General features: G+C 34.8%; 1 protein-coding gene across 13 annotated transcripts in view; it reads left to right on the top strand.

The window, feature by feature from the left end:
• sv (paired box protein shaven) overlaps positions 1–23,444 on the top strand; it is a 1,022,136-nt gene that overhangs the window by 714,276 nt on the left and 284,416 nt on the right. For 4 of the 13 annotated variants that reach the window (XR_011335301.1, XM_069841825.1, XM_069841826.1 and 1 more), the window contains exon 1: positions 1,344–2,217. The exons of 3 other annotated variants lie outside the window; for them this stretch is intronic. Coding sequence is in view for 9 of the 10 variants with exons in the window: in XM_069841825.1 (XP_069697926.1) it covers positions 1,836–2,217 (382 nt within the window). In the remaining variant the exon portion in view is untranslated. Of the gene's footprint in view, positions 1–1,343; positions 2,218–23,444 lie in introns of those variants that run through there. 6 more of the 13 variants (XM_069841832.1, XM_069841823.1, XM_069841831.1 and 3 more) reach the window with 3 other exon arrangements.

Genomic DNA, 23,444 nt, shown 5'->3' with positions numbered 1-23,444 from the left:
CTACTATTTATCAAACAGCAACTGTCAGAAATAGCTCATTAGGCCTACTTCACATGTGAAATAACGGGAACTAGCTATCATTTCATTCTGTGAAATAATTTGATTAAATGATTAGAAACAAACATTTCATTTAGGTCTATAACCGACCAGTAACTTAGCAAGAAATTAATTTTTACATCGTGCTGAGGCTGTAAACAATTCATTATGTATTTATAAGAATTAAAATAATTACAATAGTTTTTAGGATACGGTAAACGCTACGCGTTCGTGTCATTCCTCTCACAAATAACGGTTAATTTTAGCCGCTTAGTTCTATAAGACAAATATTTCCTTTTTATATGTAGGCATATTTATTTATTTATTTATTTATTTATTTATTTATTTATTTTAACAATACTTTCAAATGCAGAGGTTATTTCATGCCATCGTCGTAAAAAAATATAAAAAAGTAAATCAGTTAAAATAAAATTCTGTGCAATGGCGTTGGGCGAGACTCATTCGCATTCGTCATTATAAAATACAGCTTTTGTTTTAAAAATTTGTCACGTCTGCCATTTATAGGCCTAAATGATGTGACTACTAACTTTATTGTAAATAGAAAACTATTCAGAAGTTAATTTTGCTTATTTTTTAAATTATATATCGGAAAAACTGAGAGTAAAGCCTTAATCGCAATATTCGTTCCGGGAACCGAACCCCGAACATACATCACATTACCCAGCTTCTACCCCTTCCTTCGGGGTCTCTTAAGATATGAAGGGCTGACTGAAAGCACGCACGATGCGAGAAAGATGGTGACGTGTGCGTTTGTTTACTGTTTTAATTTCGCGTCGTCATGACTACGCGAGCCGGCCGGCGTGGTGCACGCGTTCCGCCGACCACAGCATCCCGACAGGATCACACAAACACACACAAGTCCAGGCCAAAACGAGCGAGGAATGGGTCGAAACCAAAACCCCGCCCCAACCCTCCCTTTACCCTACCACGTGATCTGATCTTTGACTGTGGCTAGCCAATAGAAAACTCTGCTAGACAGAGACACATAGACATATATACATATATACATGTACGCATTACCACCCCTCTGCTCCACCCCTCTCTACAGTTTTCATGTTCTGGTTTGTGATGCAGAGTTTGCGTACTCGCCCCGGCCTTACGACACCCCTCACACCCCTGGCGAAGTAGGAAATGAAAGAGCGTGAGAGAGTCGACATCGCGTGAGAGGGACAAGGAGGGAGCGAGGCTCCGTCTCTGTCGCTCTGATCCGGCCGCTTCAGAGACAATATCAACGTTGAGGTTTATGCCAGTAACATGGGTGTAAAAGCTGAAAGCATGGCGGGGATCGCAGTGGTGGGATTTGCGGGTTGGCACGTGCAGAGAAAAGAGACGGAAGAAGAAAGAACATGGGACTTAATGTTTTGGTCGCTCTGACGGGATTATCGCACTCTGCGTCCACGATAAGACTCTGAGTGTCAACCGGTGGGATCCGTATTCTCGTATGACGCGGGGTCTTCCCCCCACCTTGGCAGGGGCGGAGGAGGGTGTCTGTGTGTGGAAAGGTTTTTGTTATTATCTGGTTGCCTGGCTTCCTCATCCCTTCTCTTCCTTGTAACCACCACCACTACCACCACCTCCCTCCTCGCTTAATACATATCTCCGATCTCCCTCCTCGCCTCCCCTTTCGCCCTTTTGGTTAAACACCCCACACCCCCTCTTTCACAGAGGACACCCACTTTACATCCCTAACCCTTGGCAACAGAAAGTCAAGAACCGCGAAGTGGCAGTGAGCTGCAAGTATGGTGATAGCGAGGCGCTTTAGGCGTCCCGTGGCGTGAATGCTTCCAGAGGCCGCCGACGTCGACAGTCGCGGAGGTTGTAATCGGTGTCCCCCTTCCCAGCGGCCATGCCGGGGCTGTAACCCAGGACCTCTGTGGTGGCGATATGTGAGAGCGCACCCCCTGGCCTCGGGATGTCGCGCGCCGTGTGTTGTGCTTGTGATAAGTGACGTCTTGGTGACATTGTTGGAGCGTCGCGATGACTCTGGGTGTATAGGCGTCGTTGCCAAGAGCAGCAGATTGTTGGTGCTACAGGTCGCGCAAGAGCTGATCACGCTGGATCCCTCAAACTTCAGCCTGTTCTCCTTCAGGCCCCCCGCCATGGACCTCACCACCGCTTATCGCTACAACCAAAACATGATGGAATACTATACGTGTAAGAGTAAGTCTTTAACGCTTAGAGGCGGCGGGTGCCAAGGCTTCTTGTAACTATGGGAACGCACGCGTTGTTCTCTTGTAAGTAATCCTTCATTCCTAGGATACTAAATAGATCTCATTGCCTCATTCATACGAAATATGCCCTACAAAATTAATGAAGTTTTATACGTATAGAATATTCTGATAGATCTACGTATAGAATATTCTGATAGATATATCTCTTCGACATTTTATCCTCACAAGGCCGAAACCATCCTTAAAAATTTACATACCAGTAAACAAAAAATCGTCTGGAAAATAGCGTAAAACTTTCCGTTGTACTAGTAGTTGAATAATATTTTTACTAGTCTCTAGAGGAGTCACAACTTACACTTTTGTACAGGCAAACTGATAAACTATAACTTAGGCCTAACTTGTAAGTTGTAACAGACCCTACTTGTAACTAAATCGTGTGTGTTATGATTTTTGTACTGCCAATAGAAATACAGTAGGTGCGTGGTCGAAATCAGAATGTTTATGGGCTACTGTATTTTGATCTACAGGTCTAGCTGCCAATGAACTGCATTGAGCACGTGTTTCGACATCCTGACAAAAGGCTACTTACCCTGTAAGTGCAGGTTTTGAGCTAGACTATATTTTAAATTCTTGTATTTCGTATTGGCACATTATTTTTTGTAAGAACTTATTTAAGCTTGAAGTAGGCCTATTTCCTTTAGAATACCTCCTTGTATATGACTATTCAAGGGCGGTTTTAACCTATTTTGGAATGTCCACAAATTAGCCCACTTTTCTTTTTGGTTTTCTTCGATATGGTAACCGATAGACATATGCTTGTAAATCCATGAGGCCAGCACAATATCGGTACTACACATAATTCAACTTAAGACATCACATTGGCAGCGAACAAACGTCTATTTTCTAGACGGAATTTGAACCCAAGATCATAACTCTTGTGGAGCATCGAAACTGCATACTTGGCGGACAGCTATGAAGAAATAGGCCTATAGATACTAAGATAAATAAATAAAATTTATTGTCTATCTGGTAAAATAAGCCTACTTTCAACAGCAAAAGAAGGAAAACGAAAATGAAATTATTTTAAAGTTACAGCAGTAGCCTACACTCTTTATTTTAGAAGCATATGTCTTAATTCTGGACTATAGCAAATAAAATAAGTATCGATGCAAATTTTAAACAAATAATAATAAATAAGGTTTTTTATAAAATAGGCCTATAATATTTTTGCACGGGGCTAAATTTTAAGTTGCAGAATAAATTAAAATACTTGTAAAAACTGTAAATTAATATAGACTTATAGGCCTATAAAATGTATTTTTTACATAAATGAAATACACTCACATCGATTTCAACTTAAATCCTATAGGTCTAGGCCCTTATTTAACATTCTGAAGGTCAAACATAGCTGAATCAATTAATTCTTGGTCATGGACCAGGATTGTAATATAATATCCCATGAATTATCAATTCAAAATATTCTCAGTTGGTAGAATGACAATTTGACAGAAAATTTAAGTGTTTTGACTTAAAAGCTAAATTCAACAAACTTAAAATGCTGAAATGTATTCTCCGTCCAACTTTCATTCCCGTCTCCATTTAAAAATTAATAATTATGCTAAAAATTGCGAAATTAAAAGAAAAATAACTTAATAAAAGAGTAGGCTAACGACCGTACTTCAAAGCTAATAGCCTAAACAAATTTAAACCTCTTGGAATGAGAAATACCTATTGACAAGCCAAGAAAATGACAACTTCAACCATTTTAACTGTCAAACCCTATGAACTCGGAGCAAGAGTGAGAAGCCTAATTCTTATAGATTATGATTTTTCATTTAATGACCCATGCAGACCTAGGCTGTATCAGAGGACGGCAATATTCACAATGGCTGAAGAGCACTGGTATAACTACCAAAGACGTAGATGTTTGTCTGTTGTCAATGTGTGTCTTCTTAGATGGATAGGCCTATCCTACAATGTGCTAATCCGTGAGCTTAGTATGGATGGAAAGAAACCCCAAAATGTGGACTTACATTAAAACTCATTAGGCCTATTAGTATTGTGAACTTGAATAGATTTACTGTAACAAGTTATAGTAATATGTTGTGAATTCACCTGACAGTTGTTCCGGAAGATCATGTAAGATTTTTCAAACATTTGATACAAAACATTCTTTCGTTAGCTTAAGCCGATTACCTGGTCTAATATTCGTCAAATAGAGGGTCTATGTCATGCTGATTATGAAGACAGTTCTTAATTTAGTGACCCTCATAAATCAAAACAAGCGGCCGCATTGTAGGTTAAGCGAAGGCTAATTCGCACATCTCTAATGTTGCGTGGAAATCACGATCGGGAATTCAAATTCCAGCGACAGCCTTCCGTTGCTAAAATAATGTTCTGGGTTCTCTTAGATGGATTCCGGGTACATTGGTAAAATCATGTCATGATATTCTTACCGTGAATCCGTTTAGTATTGATCGGAAGTCCAAAATATAGCTACCAAACACACATCACAGACAGCCTAAGCCTTTTAAAATATCAGAAAAAGATTTGTTTACATCTTCTTCCTAATCATTAAAATTTATTTTTCGTCCTGCCACTTTTTCTTGAAACATCTAACACAGACCTATGCGTTTAAGTTGATCTGTCTCTTAACGATCATTCAGAATTCCAAATGTGCGTTTATTAGCATAATATCCATTTTATATAAATTTTCAGCAGATATTTCCTAGAAGTTTTAATTACATACGATACATTTCAATTCCCTCTCACCTCTTAGTCTATCTACTTATGCCTTCTTGTAATACTTCAATGTATCTCAGAGATCTAGTTTGATTAGTCTATAAGCGATTTTTATCTGTTACTTTCTCTAATTTATAAATCATAAGCTTATAGGTCTATAATTTTATCCTAAATTATTCGAGTAAAATACCTTGTGATGTCACCTGTGATAAATGTTCGTCTATAAACCTGAATGCTGGATTGTGTTTCTAATATTAAAATACAATCTTTGTATCTACTCCTGAATAACTTTGTTCAGATATCAATAAACTACAATAACTTCCTCATATCTAACCTCTTTCATCATTACTCTCTTAAAGAAGTATTGTTGACATAAACAAGAGCTAAAAGAAAACATTGCTTTTATTTCCTCCTGAAAAATGTTCAATGTCAATCATTTAGCTGGAATATTTAAATGAAGATTTACAGATCTTTAGTTCAGTAAAGTTTAAAGCTACCGGTATTGGTTTATAAGATGCCTCGCTTTGTTTTTAAAAGTTTTTAAATTAAATTTTTCGAAGTCAAATTTGCAGATCTAATGAAAGTGTTTTTGCGCACCGTACTCCATACCATCCTACGGGATCATGCACATTTATGTTTCAGAATAATTAGGCTGCTGTTAATGTCTACATTAACCCCAATATTTTACAGTCTTTCAAACTGTTCCCTTAAATCAAAACACTAATCTTAATAATCACAGTTAGGGCTAGTAACATAATCTTAGGCCTATACAATTAACGCATATATTCTAAATAAGAAGATATGCTTTCGATTAACGTAATGTCCTTAATATTTTTTATGGACAGATATAAGTTACTCAGAGCGCTTTAGTTCATCTTCCATATTCATTTAGCCTATCTCATTATGACATCACCATAATCATAGGCTTAATTATAGTTTCATTACGATAGACTAAATTCATCTTCTTGTGATCTTTTAAAATACTGAGGGTTAGAATTAATATACTATCTATTAGGCATATTCTCACGGAAATGATATGCCTGTAGGTTATATTTTCGGTGTATGCCTATACAGAACGATTTCTTTTTAAGGAATATCTTGGAGCAGATTTCATAATGATTCAACCATCTTAAACAGGTGAAAAAGATTTCCTAATAAAACTAAGCTTAATTAAATACCATGAAGTATTGGGTCTATTGAATCAAATTTTCAAACTTGAGGAGGTTGAATAAATAACAAGACTTGGAAACAAGATTTAACAAGATTAAGTATTGCAGAGAACATTTTTTCATGAAAACAGCTGGATACACTTTATTAGACCATAAGCTTAAAATTGATTGAGACATTTTAAAAGAATTAGAAATTATATAGGATATTTTAGAAACAACAAGAAATAACGAATAAAATTGCTTTCCTATCTTACGGAGGAGGGACCCGAAGGCTTACACCTCAGACTGATGGTTTGCCTCATGAAATTAAAAATACGAATGATTTAAGATATTTTAAAAGATACATCAAAAGAACTTTAATAAATTTCTGTCCCTACAATTTAGATGAAATACGTGTGGGTTTACATTAGTGCTAATTTATTATATTTTATCTATTTTAGTTATTGTTTTCTGTTTTCCTTTTTTCTCCCTCTCTTTGATAAGACTACGAAGACCTTAAAAATATCTGACGATTTCTTTAATTTAGATTATTGTGCTGGAAATGACCATCTGCCTTGAATCTTGAAGGATTATGATGCTGCTTCTGCTGCTGCTGCTGCTGATGATGATGATGATGATGATGATGATGATACTTACTTACAAATGACTTTTAAGGAACCCGGAGGTTCATTGCCGCCCTTACAGAAACCCGCCATCGATCTCAATCTTGTGCAAGATTAATCCAGTCTCTATCATCATATCCACTTCCATCAAATCCATTTTTATATTATCCTCCTATCTACGTCTCAGCCTCTCCAAAGGTCTTATTCCCTCCGGCCACCCAATTAACACTCTATATGCATTTCTCAATTCACCCATACGTGTTACATGCCCTACTCATCTCAAACGTCTGGATTTAATGTTCCTAATTATGCCAGGTGAAGAATACAATGCGTGCAGTTCTGCGTTGTGTAACTTTCTCCATTCTCCTGTAACGTCATCCCTCTTAGCCCCAAATATTTTCCTAAGAACCTTATTCTCAAAAACCCTTAATCTCTGTTTCTCTCTCAAAGTGAGAGTCCAAGTTTCACAACCACACAGAACAACCGGTAATATAACTGTTTTATAAATTCTAACTTTCAGATTTTTTGACAGCAGACTAGATGACGAAAGCTTCTGAACCGAATAATAACAGGCATTTCTCATATTTATTCTGCGTTTAATTTCCTCTCGAGTGTAATTTATATTTGTTACTGTTGCTCCAAGATATTTGAATTTTTGCACCTTTTCGAAGGATAAATCTCCAATGTTTATATTTCCATTTCGTACAATATTCTGGTAATGAGACATAATCATATACTTGATCTTTTCGAGATTTACTTCCAAACCCATAAACCAATAATACTAATAATAATAATAATAATAATAATAATAATAATAATAATAATAATAATAATAATAACCTGAGATGTCTTACGTTATAAAATTTAATATTTATTACTGAAAAATTGTTTTGTTGCAAACTAAAATTAAGAAGTACTATGGCCTAATTCAGTTTACATTCTCATATTGTCATTACCCTTCAACAATATTTTATATCCACTTAAAAGCTCCTATAATTCAAAATAATATTCAATAGATAATAATCTATACTAGACTTTTTTTTTTACAAAATTGGGGAAGTTATAATAGGCTATAACAGACACAGTAACGATGAAATAAATTAAATGTAATGAGTAATCGAAGAAAAATGAACATGCATCAATTTTATGCATCATAAATAGGTCTATCATTTAATCTTACGGGAATCGCGTACCTCTCCATTTGATAAAAACCGTGTGTAAGCACTGTTGAAATCTACTGTTGGCATATGGAGCAGATAAGAGCGAAGCCGACAGTCCTGGAAGTGGGAGATTAGCGCGAGTCATTAACGCTACCTCGCTGTCAATCAGAGCAAACGGCTCAAGAGATGTTAGTTAGGCCTACTGAACGACCGCGCTGAGTTGTTAGTTCTTAACACTTCTTCACAGATGCTTGTAATTTGGCATCGGCCAACCATTGCAGGTATATCGAGTTACATTTCATGATGTCGTTCTTGTGGCTCTCACCAGGATGGCAGTAATGAAGCAGGGAGCTTGCAACATTTTCCTATAAAATGCTTTAAATAATAGCACTGTCTTTTTAAGCCTGTTTACTTCCTGTTGGTTGCAGTAATTAAGAGACAGATTACGAGGAATAAATTAGTTATAAGCCTTCAACAACAATATTTAGTAAGCTTAGTAATACTAACAAAAACAGTAACAGTAGTGGTAGTGGTGGTAGTAGTAGTAGTAACTTGGTGTAGTAGTAGTAGTAGTAGTAGTAGTAGTAGTAGTAGTACAGTCTAGTATATACAGTCACGAAGCTTGAGTTGTGAGGGTGCTAGGAACACTAGACTGTGCCGGTACTATTTTGCAGTGTCTGTAATGAGGCGATATTAGCGATCCTAGTGGTTAGCAACTATCTATGGATGCATATTTACAACGTATTGAGCTTCGTGACTGTATATACTAGAATGTGGTGGTAGTAGTAGCACTATTCCTAATAATGATATACACTACACATTCACCAAAACTACTATAAAATTCTTCACATCACAAAATCAAGAATGTTTTAGTAGGAGTATATCGCAAAAAAGAAGAAAGCATATTAATGTAAAGCACCTCGTTCAATTTTGTATAGGCCATAATACCCATTAGTTTTCTAAAATATGAAATAAAACAGAAATGCTTCTTTCTTTGCACCATGCTGTGAACACATTTTTAAATTGTCAAAATGTAAACTAAGTACATAATTTAAATTTTTTGTTTGAGCTTGTGAAAATTCTGTACAATTTGTTGAAAAGAAATGTAATAATAATAATAATAATAATAATAATAATAATAATAATAATAATAATAATAATCATCATCATCATAATTTTTCTTGAGGAATATTCAACGATGCAGTGGTTCTCCTTTATCCCAAAACAATCTTCTGTCCTCAAAGGTGTCTGTCCATGGCATGTTCCTCTCATATAGGTCCTTTCCCTCCATGCTTCTCCACACTCAATCCATCCTGCATTCTTGTGGTCTACCTCTTCCACTTTTCTTCTGCCTCCTAATTTAGTATCTTCCTTGGGAATCTGTTCCCTGGCGTCCGTTTTAAATGTCCATAAAATCCTAAACGTTTTTTCTTTTATTGTCTCTGAAATATTCCTGTCGACTTACATAATTTTCCTTATTCTAGTATTTCCAATTTTATTCCTGAATATTCACGCTAACATCCTCCGAAAGTCCATTCCTACTACCATTAATCATTCGGCTTGCTGTCCGTGTTTTAGCCCCGTATAGCAAAATAATCTGTAACACTGCCTTAAATATTAATTTTTTTTAGTTCTGTGCAAAATATTTCTACCGGTACTCCATGAAATATAACTTATCACGCCGATAATTCTCCTATCGTCAATTAGTTTCCTTTTGATTTCTAAATTTGTTGTTGTGTTTTCTACAATAGTGAATCAAGATTTTTAAAACATTCAACATTTTGTTAATCTAACTTACTATATCATATATTGACTGTTCTTCCATAATCAATGTCAAATATTCAGTTTTGTTGAAATTTACATGTAATCTCCATTTTTCATATTCTTCTACAAGTAATAATAATAATAGTAGTAGTAATAATAATAATAATAATAATAATAATAATAATAATAATAAATACTCACTTACTTGTGGTTTTTAAGGAACCCGGAGATTCTTGCCGCCCTCACATAAGCCCGCCATCGGTCCCTATCCTGTGCAAGATTAATCCAGTCTCTATCATCATATCCCACCTCCCTCAAATCCATTTTAATATTATCCTCCCATCTACATCTTCGCCTCCACAAATGTCTTTTTCCATCCGGCCTCCCAATTAACACTCTATATGCATTTCTGGATTCGCATATATGTGCTATATGCCCTGCCCATCTCAAACGTCTGGATTTGTTTGTTGTTAGTCAACTGTCCGAAGACAGGTTTGAACATCATAAGTAACACCAATAAGGCATTACTCATAAGGCAACTAGGCCAGAAGATAATGGGATAGGGTGGTCAGTTCCTTTCCCCCTCCAATGCATACATCGCCGATTAGTTACATATTCCACTAATCAGACTTCAGATGCATACAAACAATTGGTCTTCCTCTGATATATATCGTCAAGTGAGATATACTGCCTGATAATAGATACGCCTATACATAGGCTATCAGCCAGAACCTCACTTAGAGGTACTTGTGGATTTAATGTTCCTAATTATGTCGGGTGAAGAATACATTGCGTCCAAATAATAATATAATAATAATAAAATTATAATAATAGTAATATAATGTAGTAGTAATAATAGTAATAATAATAATAATAATAATAATAATAATAATAATAATAATAATTTGGTTGTAACTTCAAAATACTTTGATTACGGTATTGCTATAATATGTTTAGATTATTTTCACGATTTTCAATGTTTTATTTCGGATGAATAGCAGAATATGTACAAATTCTTCAAATAAAATTAACATGCAAACAAATGAAATTATGGATCTGATAAAGCAGTAACTAATCTACATTTATTCTTTTCCTATTATGAAATACACATAGATTTACTAGAAATTTTCTAACGGTGTCCCGACCAAAGGAAACCGTATCCTTTTGAATTGCATTCATCACAGTAACATTCGTTCAATAAATAATATTTTACTTTATTCTAAATAGCCCTGGTCCTATATTAGTATGTACGCTAACCTAAGTACTCTCCACTTTGAACTGTCATGAGTCTCTGACACAAATCCGTACTTTTGACTTAAACGTACCTCAATTAGCTGATGGTTTTTCTCTAGAGTCTAATCCCCGTCCTAGTTCGAGATTTGTATTGAGATATGCTTCATTCGAATACTTTGATTCCCCTGCTATTCATATTCAACTGTTGCTCCATTATCACCTTATCATCTCACTGTCTTTGGACAACATCCTTACTTACAAACGATATTATTCACCAACTGACATAATTGTTCCGTATTCTATTTTGTAACAATGGACCTGTATCGGTTATCGTACAAACACGAGAGCAGAGTTATTGAAATAGCCTACAAGACAGACATCTTAAATATTTATGAACGCACATATTAGGCTAGGTTTTATCAGTAAATACCACAATTTATTCTCAGTTGAAGCAGAAGGTAGAATTAAGATGTTACTGTATATATGCTTAGTTATCTTAATAATAAAGATATTTGGCACTTGAACATTTGTTCTTGAGAGTATGAAATATTACAGGTTATAATAATATAACTTATAAATATGGTGAAAAACTATGTTATGAAACTGAAACAAATTTCTGCATTTAAGTTAATAGCTTAACTTCTACATATGTGTAAGCCAATGTATGGCTAAGTTAGAGCTCCCAATTACGTTTGTTATCCATTTATAGTCTAGAAGTCTGCAATGCTGAAAGAATAATTTATTTGTTTAGTTTAATATAAAACAAATTTAATTGGAGAAATCATATCGATATGATGTTTAATACACAATATCGAAAGGCAATCTTAAAATACCAAACCCATGAGGATAGGTATCTTGGCTGCCCCTTCAAATTATGGATAGAAAATTCAAAACGGTAATAGGCCTTATGGCTTAGTATTGTATAGGATAATGATGATGATAATGATGATTATGATACATTAGGGTTAGTTAGAATTAAAAGGTTTGTCGCAGTTATTTTATTTTGTGAGTATTATTTCACAGTAATCTTTTCATGATTAAATTTATAATCAAATATTTTAGGTTTAAGTAAATCATTTTAATGATAAGTACGGGAGATACTTCTTTCCTCATGTTTAAAATGAGTCTATTTTTTATGTCTTTTCATACATATTGGTCATGATTATAAGCAGTGAGCCTTTAAATTTAACTTAAAGCGATATAACCCAATTGTAAGACGTTTTAATTTCTCCAAGTCCCTCACGTTTGCAACTTCACAGAAGCGACGCCGCAAGCCGAGCGTCTCAAGCCGACGTCGCTGATGTCAAGAGCGGCCTCGCCGCCAGCTGACAGGCCGCGGTCAACACCGCAGCAATTTTCAGACCAGCGTCCGTGAAAAATTGTGCTACAAGATTTATCGTATGGCAAGGGTTTTATAACAGCAATTCCCTGGGAGTTACTAAAGTTGACAAACTTTATTTATTTTTGGCTTTCTTAGGTTTGATAATTTATTGTTAATAAATTAACTTCAGTTGTTAATATACAATTAATTTCAACTTCTACGTGTCTTAATTGAAAAAAAAAAAAGACCTGAAGTTGATGTCTGTATTATGCTAGAAAGAAATATTGCGAAAACATTAAATAAAAAATGTAAAAAATTATTTAGGAATGGATTAATATTATTTTTGATAAGTTCAGAAAAAAATAATGTGCATATTATAAAATAATTTACTTACATTACCAGACTGTAGTAGTTACATATAATAGTTAATAATAAAAAGTTATGTAATTATAGGCCTACTCTAAGTGTTTACTTCTTAAATTGGCTTGATTATTGTTAATTTATGACGTAAAATATAATCTAAATACAACCACACATCATACAATGTGCATATAAATTTAAACGAGATGAAATACGTTAGTACTTTGAGAAATTAGAAACTTTTGTTTTATGGGATATAATAAATTACAGAAATTCGCTTAGAAATTTCTTTTGTCATAAAAAGAAAATTCACATTATCAGTTTCTTCTGCTTTCATTTTATACCAATCGAATACGTGCTTGATTCATTCATTCATTCATTCATTCATTCATTCATTCATTCATTCATTCATTCATTCATTCATTCATTCATTCATTCATTCATTTAGTATTCTGCCCCAAGGCAGATCTTTCACTGCAACTTTCACTGTACTTGATTATGATTTAAAATTGACTAAGTTATATAATTAAAAATTATATTTGTTGGTGATTTTAGTTATAATATTCTAACCATTTCGGGAATTATTAAGTGTATGTCACAAATAGGCCTACATACAGTTGTTAAAGGCTTTACTTTGAATTACCTCAACCTTCATTTTATGGACATGGAAGTAGGCCTAGCGTTTCATTAAAATAGAAATCATTTAATAGTCAAAAATTAATTTAATTTGTTAGTAGTATTATCTGAAATGCTGAATTTAAAATATTTACTTCTAGACACTTCAGCTTTCAATTATTACAAAAGTAAAGATGTTTTATTTTAAACGGTTAATTTGTTTTATAACCAACTACCTACAATGTTGTGATATTTACTGTTAGTACGTAGAAAGATAGGTCTATTTCGATTTTTTTTTTTTTGCATTATAATGTTTTTGTGATTACAGTAATAAATTTTCCAATAATATATTAGACAATTGCTTAAAATGTTATTTCTTAGTAGGAATACATAATTCTCCATAATGAAAACGTAATAAGAGTCTAAAAATGTTAGTTGTATTAAACTTTGATAAATATTCTCTGATATTTATATGAATTCCGACACAGTCACTGAAATGTTAGCTTGGAAATTGATTGTCATTATACTCCTACTCTGAAATTCTTGTAAAAAATCAAAGCGTTGCCAAAATATTGAAATAAATTTCATTATACTATAATTCATTATATTGAATATATGTCTATTTCAATGAATATGTACGGTTTATGTCTTATAAAACCGATTGAAAACTGTGAAACCCACATTATTTAAATGTTACAAACATAGGCTAACCCACTCACTTATATTTTTAGGATATTACGTTCAATTTTCAATGTAATAGGAAAGCATTCAATACCTAAATAATGTAGACTTGACTAAATTTATATGAGCTCATTCTATTCTTTTTTTTACGATGATAACTTAACTATAATCTTCAAATTTTTTATTTTTTGAAAAGTGTATGCAGCAATACGAATAGTAAAACGACAAATATATTATAATGAATTTTTGTCAGTTACATAGCTCGTTAATGTAGCCAAATATTACATTTACTTTCATTTTTACATAGCGTACAGTACATGACATCATTATTCTACTCACGAGTATTCGTGCTCATTGCTCTATCTCCTGCTACCTAGTAAACAAAACATATAACAAAATAATATTGTCAGAATTAATTTTATATTATGTAACTTACAAGGATGGACATAATTTATTAGATGTATTATGCAATAAAACAATCTTTATCCGATTTTTAGTTTATTTATACTGTTAAATATAATTATTGTAACACGGCTTTGGGCAGTTGGTATTAATGTGCTCTTTTGTATCCTAAGTAATTTACGATTTTACTATTTTTTTCAATACCAGAGTAAATTTTGCATATGAATAATTTCTTAAGTTTTACTAATCTATATTTATTATGATTTATTAATGTGCCCTGTCATAGCCACATATTCTTCCAGTAACTTCCTATTTTCATTACAGTATTTTTAAATATTCAGAGCAACCTTACCACATGATTAATTTCGTAAGTTTTTATTAAACCTTGTAAAAGGGGCGAACTTCCCATTACGTCTATAATTCCAAAGTCTTGACATAGGAGTGGCCTTTATAGTAGCTGTAATATTCAATAATTCGCTGTGAAGGCCTATGTTAAAATAATGCTTAAAATTACATTTTCTTCTCTTTTTCTGTGTGTAATTTTCTTATTAAAATTTTAATTTCCGTCTCACGACAAGAAAACATGAAGACCTACGTTTTATGGACGCATTCGCGTAATATTATTTTATTTATATAAATATGTGCCTATATATTTTAATAAAATTTCATAATCATCATTTTCCTCCTTATCTTCTTTATAGGCAATTAGGATCTGTTATTGTACGGCCGTTCAATATATTCTAATAAAATAATGCAAGCGGAATTGAACCATTTCTTTATTTATTTTATTAAAATTTTATACTGTCATCGGTTATAAGAAATAAATGTTTATGTTAACATTTTGTTTAAAATTTGTTATTCATTCCTCAAAGTAGAGTGTGAGAAAATGTATCCCGACTCAAATGATGTAACTATTTTATGCTAGGCCAAATTTATTCTTTTGCAACTTCAGTTTTTACACACAAGTCATGAAGATTTACTAATACTATATACGTATAAGAAATCATTTTAGAGATTATATATCATTTGACTATGTTCGAAACGATTGTAGTATATTCTAGTAGAAGCTTGTTTCACTTTTATCCAATAGACCTATATCTGTTTTAATTATAAGAAATTTTATTCTACACAATATATGCCTATAATATCTAAAATACAAGCACTGTATATTTTTAATACGTAGGCCTACTTGGTACATATCAAATATAAATACCAGTCGAGCGATTTTAATGAAATTATATTTCGATTAATAAATGTAGCTCAGACGAGAATATTTAGCCTAACTATAGGAAATGAATTATTTGAGACAGGTAGTGATAGACCTATTCTATTTCTTTTAATATAGGTGCAAGTGTTATTCTACTTGTAAAATGTACATAAATAGAAATTAATTAGGTAGATATGCGCAATTCGATATTTCTTTAATTAGCAATAAGTTGGAATATCAGTATTCACATAGGTCAGAATCAGAAACGTAAATATGAATCTAGAAAATTATTAAAATTACGCAAATATAATTGATCCCAATTTCGATACTAATAAAGACCATGAAATTAATCCGTTTTAACATGGAAATATGAACACAATATTTGTCTAACATTCTGCACAAAGGAACCTAACAACATAATTTTGAAAATAAAAAACGTTAAACTTCAATCTTGATAAGAAGTAGCGTAGTAGAGGGCATAATTCTTCATACTTCTAGTGTCAAACATCTTTATGAAATCAGTAAAATCCTGTAAAGTGAGTTCAGAATAGAGAACGAATGCGGAGGAGTACAGTTAGCATAGGTCAAATTACCCATTTTTTAGAAAAGATGATGATCGTACAATACATCCACTTATAATTTTATACAGGGCTTTCATTTCAAAACTCCCCAGTGTAAATAACTAATTATTTAAATTGAATTCAATTTAAACAAAAAACACGTCAATTTAGACATTGAGGGGGAAGTCTGAAACTAGGCTTAATTGCATTTTAGATTTCACCCCTCATCCTCCAGCCACCCCCACTTTGAAGTTGGATTATTGTTATTGTTGATTAGAGCTGAAGAGAATAAAGCTACAAAAACTTATTGAGCATTTCATGTAATAGTTGTGTTTGTGTATTAAATTATTTTAAAATAGTGTATACCCTTCGAGAGAGAACATAAATCATTCTAATTGATTAACTTAAGGAAATTACACAAACAAACTACGTTTTCATCCTACAATCAATTGATAATAACAAAAATAGAGGTAGCCAGGCGAAGATAGAAAACGAAAGATGCGAAAACAAATGAATGAGGTGTATAAACAATTGAATGCTCTTTCATATTTCAGTATAAAAATGTAAGAGTACCATCTGAAATTTCGAAGTGGGGGAGGCTGGGGTGGGGGTGAAATCTAAAATGCAATTAAGCTTGGTTTCAGACTTGCCCCTCAATATCTAAATTGACGTGTTTTCTGTTTAAATTCAATTCAATTTAAATTAAATAATTAGTTATTTAGACTGGGAAGTTTTGAAATGAAAGTCCTGTATATTGTTTTATGCGAAAAACTCGTTTATTAATAAAAATCGACTAGAGTTAACCGTTAGAACGTAGAAATAGAAAATGAAGCAAATCAATAAGCAAGAATAAAACTCATTAAATAAATTCTGAAACAAAAATTGGAGCTAAATAAAAAAATAAAGACTAAATAAAATAAAAAAAAGTAAAACCCGAATTTCTCCATACATTTCAACCAACTCACAACGTACTTTCAACACAACTACTAACATCAACTTTCTCAACTCTTAAGAAAACATTTAAAACCTGCTCCTATACGACATGAACAGGTGTCTAAAACTGGGACATTCCAACGAGTGTGATGATTATGGTGATAGTAATGACAATGATGATTTTATACACATAATCATCGGCTATAATAATGTCGCCTATAAGGTCTGTTCCGTCACCATATTTCCTTCATTTCAAGTCCATTCACATATGCCTATTGTCAGCTTTATTTGTCCCTGGTCTTAGTGGTTCTTAAGTTTCAAGCAATTAATCTGCATAGTTGCCGGTACCTTAGTTAACAAGCAAAAATGTATTCGTTAAATATATCCTTTCCAGTTTATTATCACGAAATGGATTCTATATATAATGGAGTTTATTTAAGTTTCTTTCTATTCTTTTTTATATTTTATAATAATGCATGAAGTTACTTAGAAGTGAGGAGGCCTATCAAATCGCTTGAAGTTTTTTTTTTTTTAATGAGGTTTACTTCACCATACGATCCCTATGTCAGTCATAAAATAATAGCACTTATGTATGTAAATATCTATTAATTTAATATTACAACATGTACGTCACATTGTTCTTCAGTCATGGTGAATGAGAGAAGAGTTCGGGGCAAAAGAAGATATCAGATGATAGACGACATTAAGCTATATGGATCATGATGAAACAAAGAGGATTACAGAAAATAGGAAAGATTGGCGAAAGCTGGGTTTTCAGTGGAAGACCTGCCCTTGGACAGAACATTAAATGAATGAATGAACATTTCAAATACTAGTTTCACCATACATTTCTATTTATATAGAAAAAAAAACGTAAATTTCTCTCAAAGATATAATAAAGAATAGAGAAAATACATTTACGGAATATTTGTAGATCTTTGAACTGCTGTTCTTTGAATTATGGAAATACTGTTTACTATTATATTGCAATTACAGAGGACTATACATCCGAATTTAAGTGCAGGTTTTGTTTCGTAGTGTTTTGCACTTTACAAATGTAAGTTACATACAATGTAAAGCTATGTCTTCGTGCTGAAGGTGAGGTAGCTGCATTGTGAGGCCGTATATTAATTAATTATTACAGAGGCGATGTGTGAAGGATGTCGGTAGGGAAGTTGCTGGCATAATGAGAGGTGAAACAAAGGAAACGCGCAACTAGTGACGTCGAGGCTTGTGAGCGGCAATAGGACGTTTAAAGGCCGACTCGATTGCAAGTAAACAACATAATTTCTTCCTTAGACCTTCATAATTTTCCGCGTTTCAAGTGAAACATGTGAGCAAGCAATCTGGGAGTTGTGCTTCTCAGTCTGTTGAGGATTTTCTAGCGGCTCTGAGTGACCTGCCTGCAAAATGTTGGACCTTTGTGCACATTTAATACTCACGCTACTACTAAACTAGATAATATGGAATTCTCTATTTATGTTGTCAAATGGTACATTCTTAGTTCAGTCAACTGAGGCGTTTGTTGATCCGGATTGTGGATTCGATTCTTGAACTGATTATCTGGTTGACTCTTTTTGGAAGTTTTCTCGAATCGTCATTTGTGACAAATCATTAATTCCATCGACGCTGAATAACCTAGTGGCTGATACAGCGTTATCAAATAATAAGATAAAAGATCTAGTAAGCCTATTGCTGATAGAGAAATTATACTGTATGTTGGTTTGAAATTCCGGTAGAAGGAATGATTAAGTGGCGATTGTTGTTTAAAAGCTCCAAAGTTAGTATCATGATTGTTATCTGCATAAAAGAACAACAATTAAGATGATATAGCGAATATGGAATAAACAAATTGACAGTCGATCTAGGGATATTCGAATGATTCTATTAGATTACTGCATATCTAAGTCCGTAGCCTTTTTGTTCGTCATCGTAACACTGTGTTGTTAGGAGATTGTTTGTCGTTTGTCATTTGTTATTTGAAGAGTTGTGCTTGTAAGTAGACTGCGGATTTCAAGAAAGTTTGTGTTATTTATGGGCTTAAGAAGATAGAATCAAATGTAAAAAAAAAAAAAAAGGATATTGTGCATCTGGTGGGATAAAGGAGGCTTCTTGTACTACGAATTGCTCCCCAGGAATATAACCATAACTGCTGACATTTTTTTTTCCAACAATTCAGACGCCTTGCGGCAATAGTTGAAGAAAAACAGCCGAGAAGACAACATCAGATGGTGCTGCAAGATGCCCGCATTCCGCTAACGAGACGAAAGCAGATATCCAGAAACTTGGTTGGGAGGTGATTCCAAATCCTCCATATTCTTCCGATCTTGCTCCCTCAGATTTCCACCTTTTCCGTTGTTTAGCCAACAGTCTTCAAGAGGACTCCTTTGATAGCGAAAATGCTGTACATCTTGGCTTGACGACTTCTTTAACTCTATACCAGTAGATTTCTTCAGACACAAAATCGAAAAACTACCTTGGCAGAGAGTCATTTATAAAATGTAGGAGCATACTGATTAATTTCTGTTTTCTATTCATCTCAAAAACTTTTGTCATATCGAAAAGACGCTACGAACTTCTGCAGCAACCCAATATGAAACGCCTATAGGCTTATTTGAATTAAAATACTGAATAAAATAGACCTCGAGGCGCATTAAACAGAAAATGGAGGAGATGGACGGCGTGGAAAATTACAAGGCACGAAGATTATCTTAATTTTTTGTTTCCATGGCAGAGACCTGCACAACGGCCCAACCCATGGGCTGCTTCCGCACTACACGGCACTGGGCTTCACAATCTCGCACGGAATAAGCTCGTGACGTCACCGGGCTGGCCAGGTCGGGCTGCTTATGTACAGTTTTGTGCGGTGGCCTGGTATCAAGCCATCGAGCCCAAGTCTTCTCTTCTATCAGTTTTTTTTTAGTTTTTGGTTTCTGTTTTTCAAGATGAGTCCAAATAATGGTGCATCGCAAAGAAAATACGGTCTCTGTGATTAATGTTTTCCGGATTGAGATGCCACAGTCTATTGGTAGACTGGTAGGCCACGGCATGTCAGCTCGGAAAACCTTCATCACAGACACCGGCCGTAGAAGCACACATTCTAAAATACAGTCTCTCTAGAGAAAAAGTCGTGAAGGATAAAATCGCTGCTAAAGAGTTTAAAACAACAGAGTCTGATGGTAATTTAAAAAGTACCATTGGGACAGTTTTTAAAACTGTGTCCGACGGCAGTGGAAAATAATTTAATTTTGTATTTTGTGCAGTATGCGGGGAACTGTATGTTCATGTCACACGTCAAGCGAAAGCACAACCAATGTGTGCAAGCGGAAAAGTAGTGGGTTGATGCCAGTGCAGTGCTGAGCAGTGCGGTGAGCTACTTTGGGCTTCGAAGTCAAGTGCGATGGGCTAGAAAGCGGTCGCGTCAAGCAATGTTGGTCTTGGGTGAGCTGGGCTGCTGACGCGTGCGAGCTGGCAGTGCTGAGCTGTGGGCTACCGTGCATTACTCTGTTTCATGGTACCAGAGTGACCTCAGAGTAAACCTTTCATATCAAAAAGTTAATTTTTTCTCTTTTCTACCGTTTCACGTTAAAAAAGTGGAGCAACTTACGGAATGGAGTGCATGGGGAAATATTAAGCTATGTAAACTTATCAACATAAGCCAGATGAATTGATAAGAGAGTAACGGATTTCGGTTAAGATAAATCATGAATACTTGCATAAATTCCTGAAAACAAATGAAATAGCTTATTTCTGTATGTGACTCACCCATAAGTCCATTAGTATTTCTCATGGATGAGTAATTTTCTGCTTCTGCTGTCGATCGTCAGATCTGGGGAGCATCACAGTGGTAGCACGACTTGGACCACATACTTAATTTTATGGATGATGATGAAGGGAAAAACGCTGGAATGATGGCAATGGAAAACGGATGCATCCCGAGGAACTCTGTCGCAACACAATCTTTGTTTACCACTAACTCTAGTCTTCGATTGGGAAAGCGATGCTGTAGCCGTTCGGCTATCGCTTCGCCTGATGATGATGATGATGATGATGATGATGATGATGATGATGATGATGATGATGATGATGATGATGATGATGATGATGATGATGATGATGATGATGATGATGATGATGATGACGACGACGACTAAAAAGAACGAGAGTGTGTTTCCGTTGGAAGAAGATTTGGGACTATAGGTAAGAAACTGTGTGGACTCCAAGCCAAAACACTTGTCTCACTCAATGACTAGCCGTAAAACTGAAGGAACCTGAAGGGAAAAGACAAAAAAATAGATGTAATCTATTAGATACCGGTACTACTCGCATCGTAGTCATCGCGCATATTAGCGTGTAGTCGTTTGCATTTGTGCCTACTTTTTTGTTAACTATGATGAAGAATCCTGTTCTGAGATTTGGGCATTCGTTAGGTCGGATTCTGTTCGCCCTGTATGGTAGGATGACATGAATAGGGAAGTAGGGAGGATGGATGAAAATGAATTTGATAACGATGGTGAAATGAGTCCGGGGTCTGGCGCCGAAAGTTATCCAGAATTTATTCTTAAGATTGAAGGTTGAAGAAAATTTCCTGGAAAATCACCAATATAAAAGAACATTCGTCCTATTACTAGTAAAACCAGTAAAGTCCAGTAATGCAAGTTTTGTAAAAACAGCAATTAAAACTTTATTAATGCACGAAAAATAATAATAAATTCTTTAAATAAAGGTTTGTTGCCTACAACATTTCGGAGTTACTAGATTTTACTAGAATACAGAGCACGGAAAGACAAGTCGGAGACTGTACTTAACTTCTTTTACACAAAAAGTTGACATAATCGGTTTTATTAGAACTAGGACGCTTACTCTCACGATTCCAGTTTCCACTGCTATTCAGATGATGATGATGACGATGACGATAATTAGTAGTGGTAGTGGTGGAGGTTGTAGTGGTAATGGTAGTAGTCTGATGTTATCAAACCTGACAGACTCCGGTAATTGATTCACATCTGAGGAGTTGGTTACATAGAAGTGGTACCTATTATGTATTTGGACGATCGTATTATTATTATTATTATTATTATTATTATTATTATTATTATTATTATTATTATTATTATTATTAGACGCATTAGGCCTATCTTTTGGAATAGAAATGAAAGGAAAACAAAATACTCTCTGCTGTCTCTCTGTCCAACAAGATATTTTGCAGAGAATCGAATTCCAATCTCGCGAGGAACTAATTGAAGTGTAGCATGTTTTGCCATCTTAGTGTGATATTGAACAGAACACCATAAGATTATGCTATGGAAGATGAACTTCTGAGTATGAAAATGTTGTGGATCATAAAATATTCAGTCGAATTGGAGCTGACATTGTCTCGGGAGTTAGGGGCGGTCACGAATCTCCTCGCGTCAAAGCAAATCTTGTCTCCGTAATAACTGTTTTCTTTCCTTTTCGTTCTTAGTGTTTATCTGTTTATCGTCTCGAGTGCTCTTCTTCTCGGGAATTCAGAGCGACGGCAAGTTCATGTTTTCGCAGAGGGTTGGGGGGTGTAAGCCTTTTTATTCGACCAGACTATGTTATGCCCAGTTTGCTAGCTTTTCTTCTCCTAGGAAGTGGTGTGCATTGAGTGGGTTCTCGCTCGGTACAGTGGAGTCCTTAACACAATTACCGGCAGGCTACCTGCCTTACGCCTGTCTGCCGAAGAGCCGCGGGGATCCTGAGAGGCAAGACGCACACTATATCGAGACAGATGTTCCGTTCCAATATTGTAAGAGAAAAAACGATCATTTTTGTTGACACATTATCTGAACCCTACGACCGATCTGTACTCTCTTGTGGCAATCATGATCTAAATTTAAACATTCAATAGTAGCGGGATAAAGAGAGGAAACTAGCCAAGATCTCATCACCAGTATCATCACCAGAACCACCACCACCACCACCACCACCACCACCACCAGCAGCAGCAGCTGTATCATCAGTTCATCACCATAATCACTGGCATTAACACCATCGCCACTACTAACACCACCAGTAGCACTATTAATGGCACCACAATTAACGTCACCACCATAAACATCAACACCACCACTACCACCACCATCACTACCACCATCATCAACACCATTACAAATATTACCATTAACGCCATCATCACCACCATTACTGTCACCACACCACCAACATCGTCACCACTATCAACACTACGATCAACACCATCACCATCATCAACACTATCACCATCAACCTATTCTCAACACCATCACTATCAACACCTCCATCACAATCAACACCATCAACATCATTATCACCATCACCACTATCATCACCACCATCACCATTAACACCATTATCTACACCATCATCAGCACCATCAACACCACCACCATCACTATCACCATTACTATCATCTCCAATATTAGATATTATCAACAACAAAAACAACACCAACACCATCACCAACA

The sequence above is a fragment of the Periplaneta americana genome, chromosome 12 (assembly GCF_040183065.1).
Source record: "Periplaneta americana isolate PAMFEO1 chromosome 12, P.americana_PAMFEO1_priV1, whole genome shotgun sequence".
Taxonomy (NCBI): Eukaryota; Metazoa; Arthropoda; class Insecta; order Blattodea; family Blattidae; genus Periplaneta; species Periplaneta americana.
The sequence above is the reverse complement of the archived record's forward strand: the minus strand, read 5'-3'. Positions and strand labels throughout refer to the sequence as shown.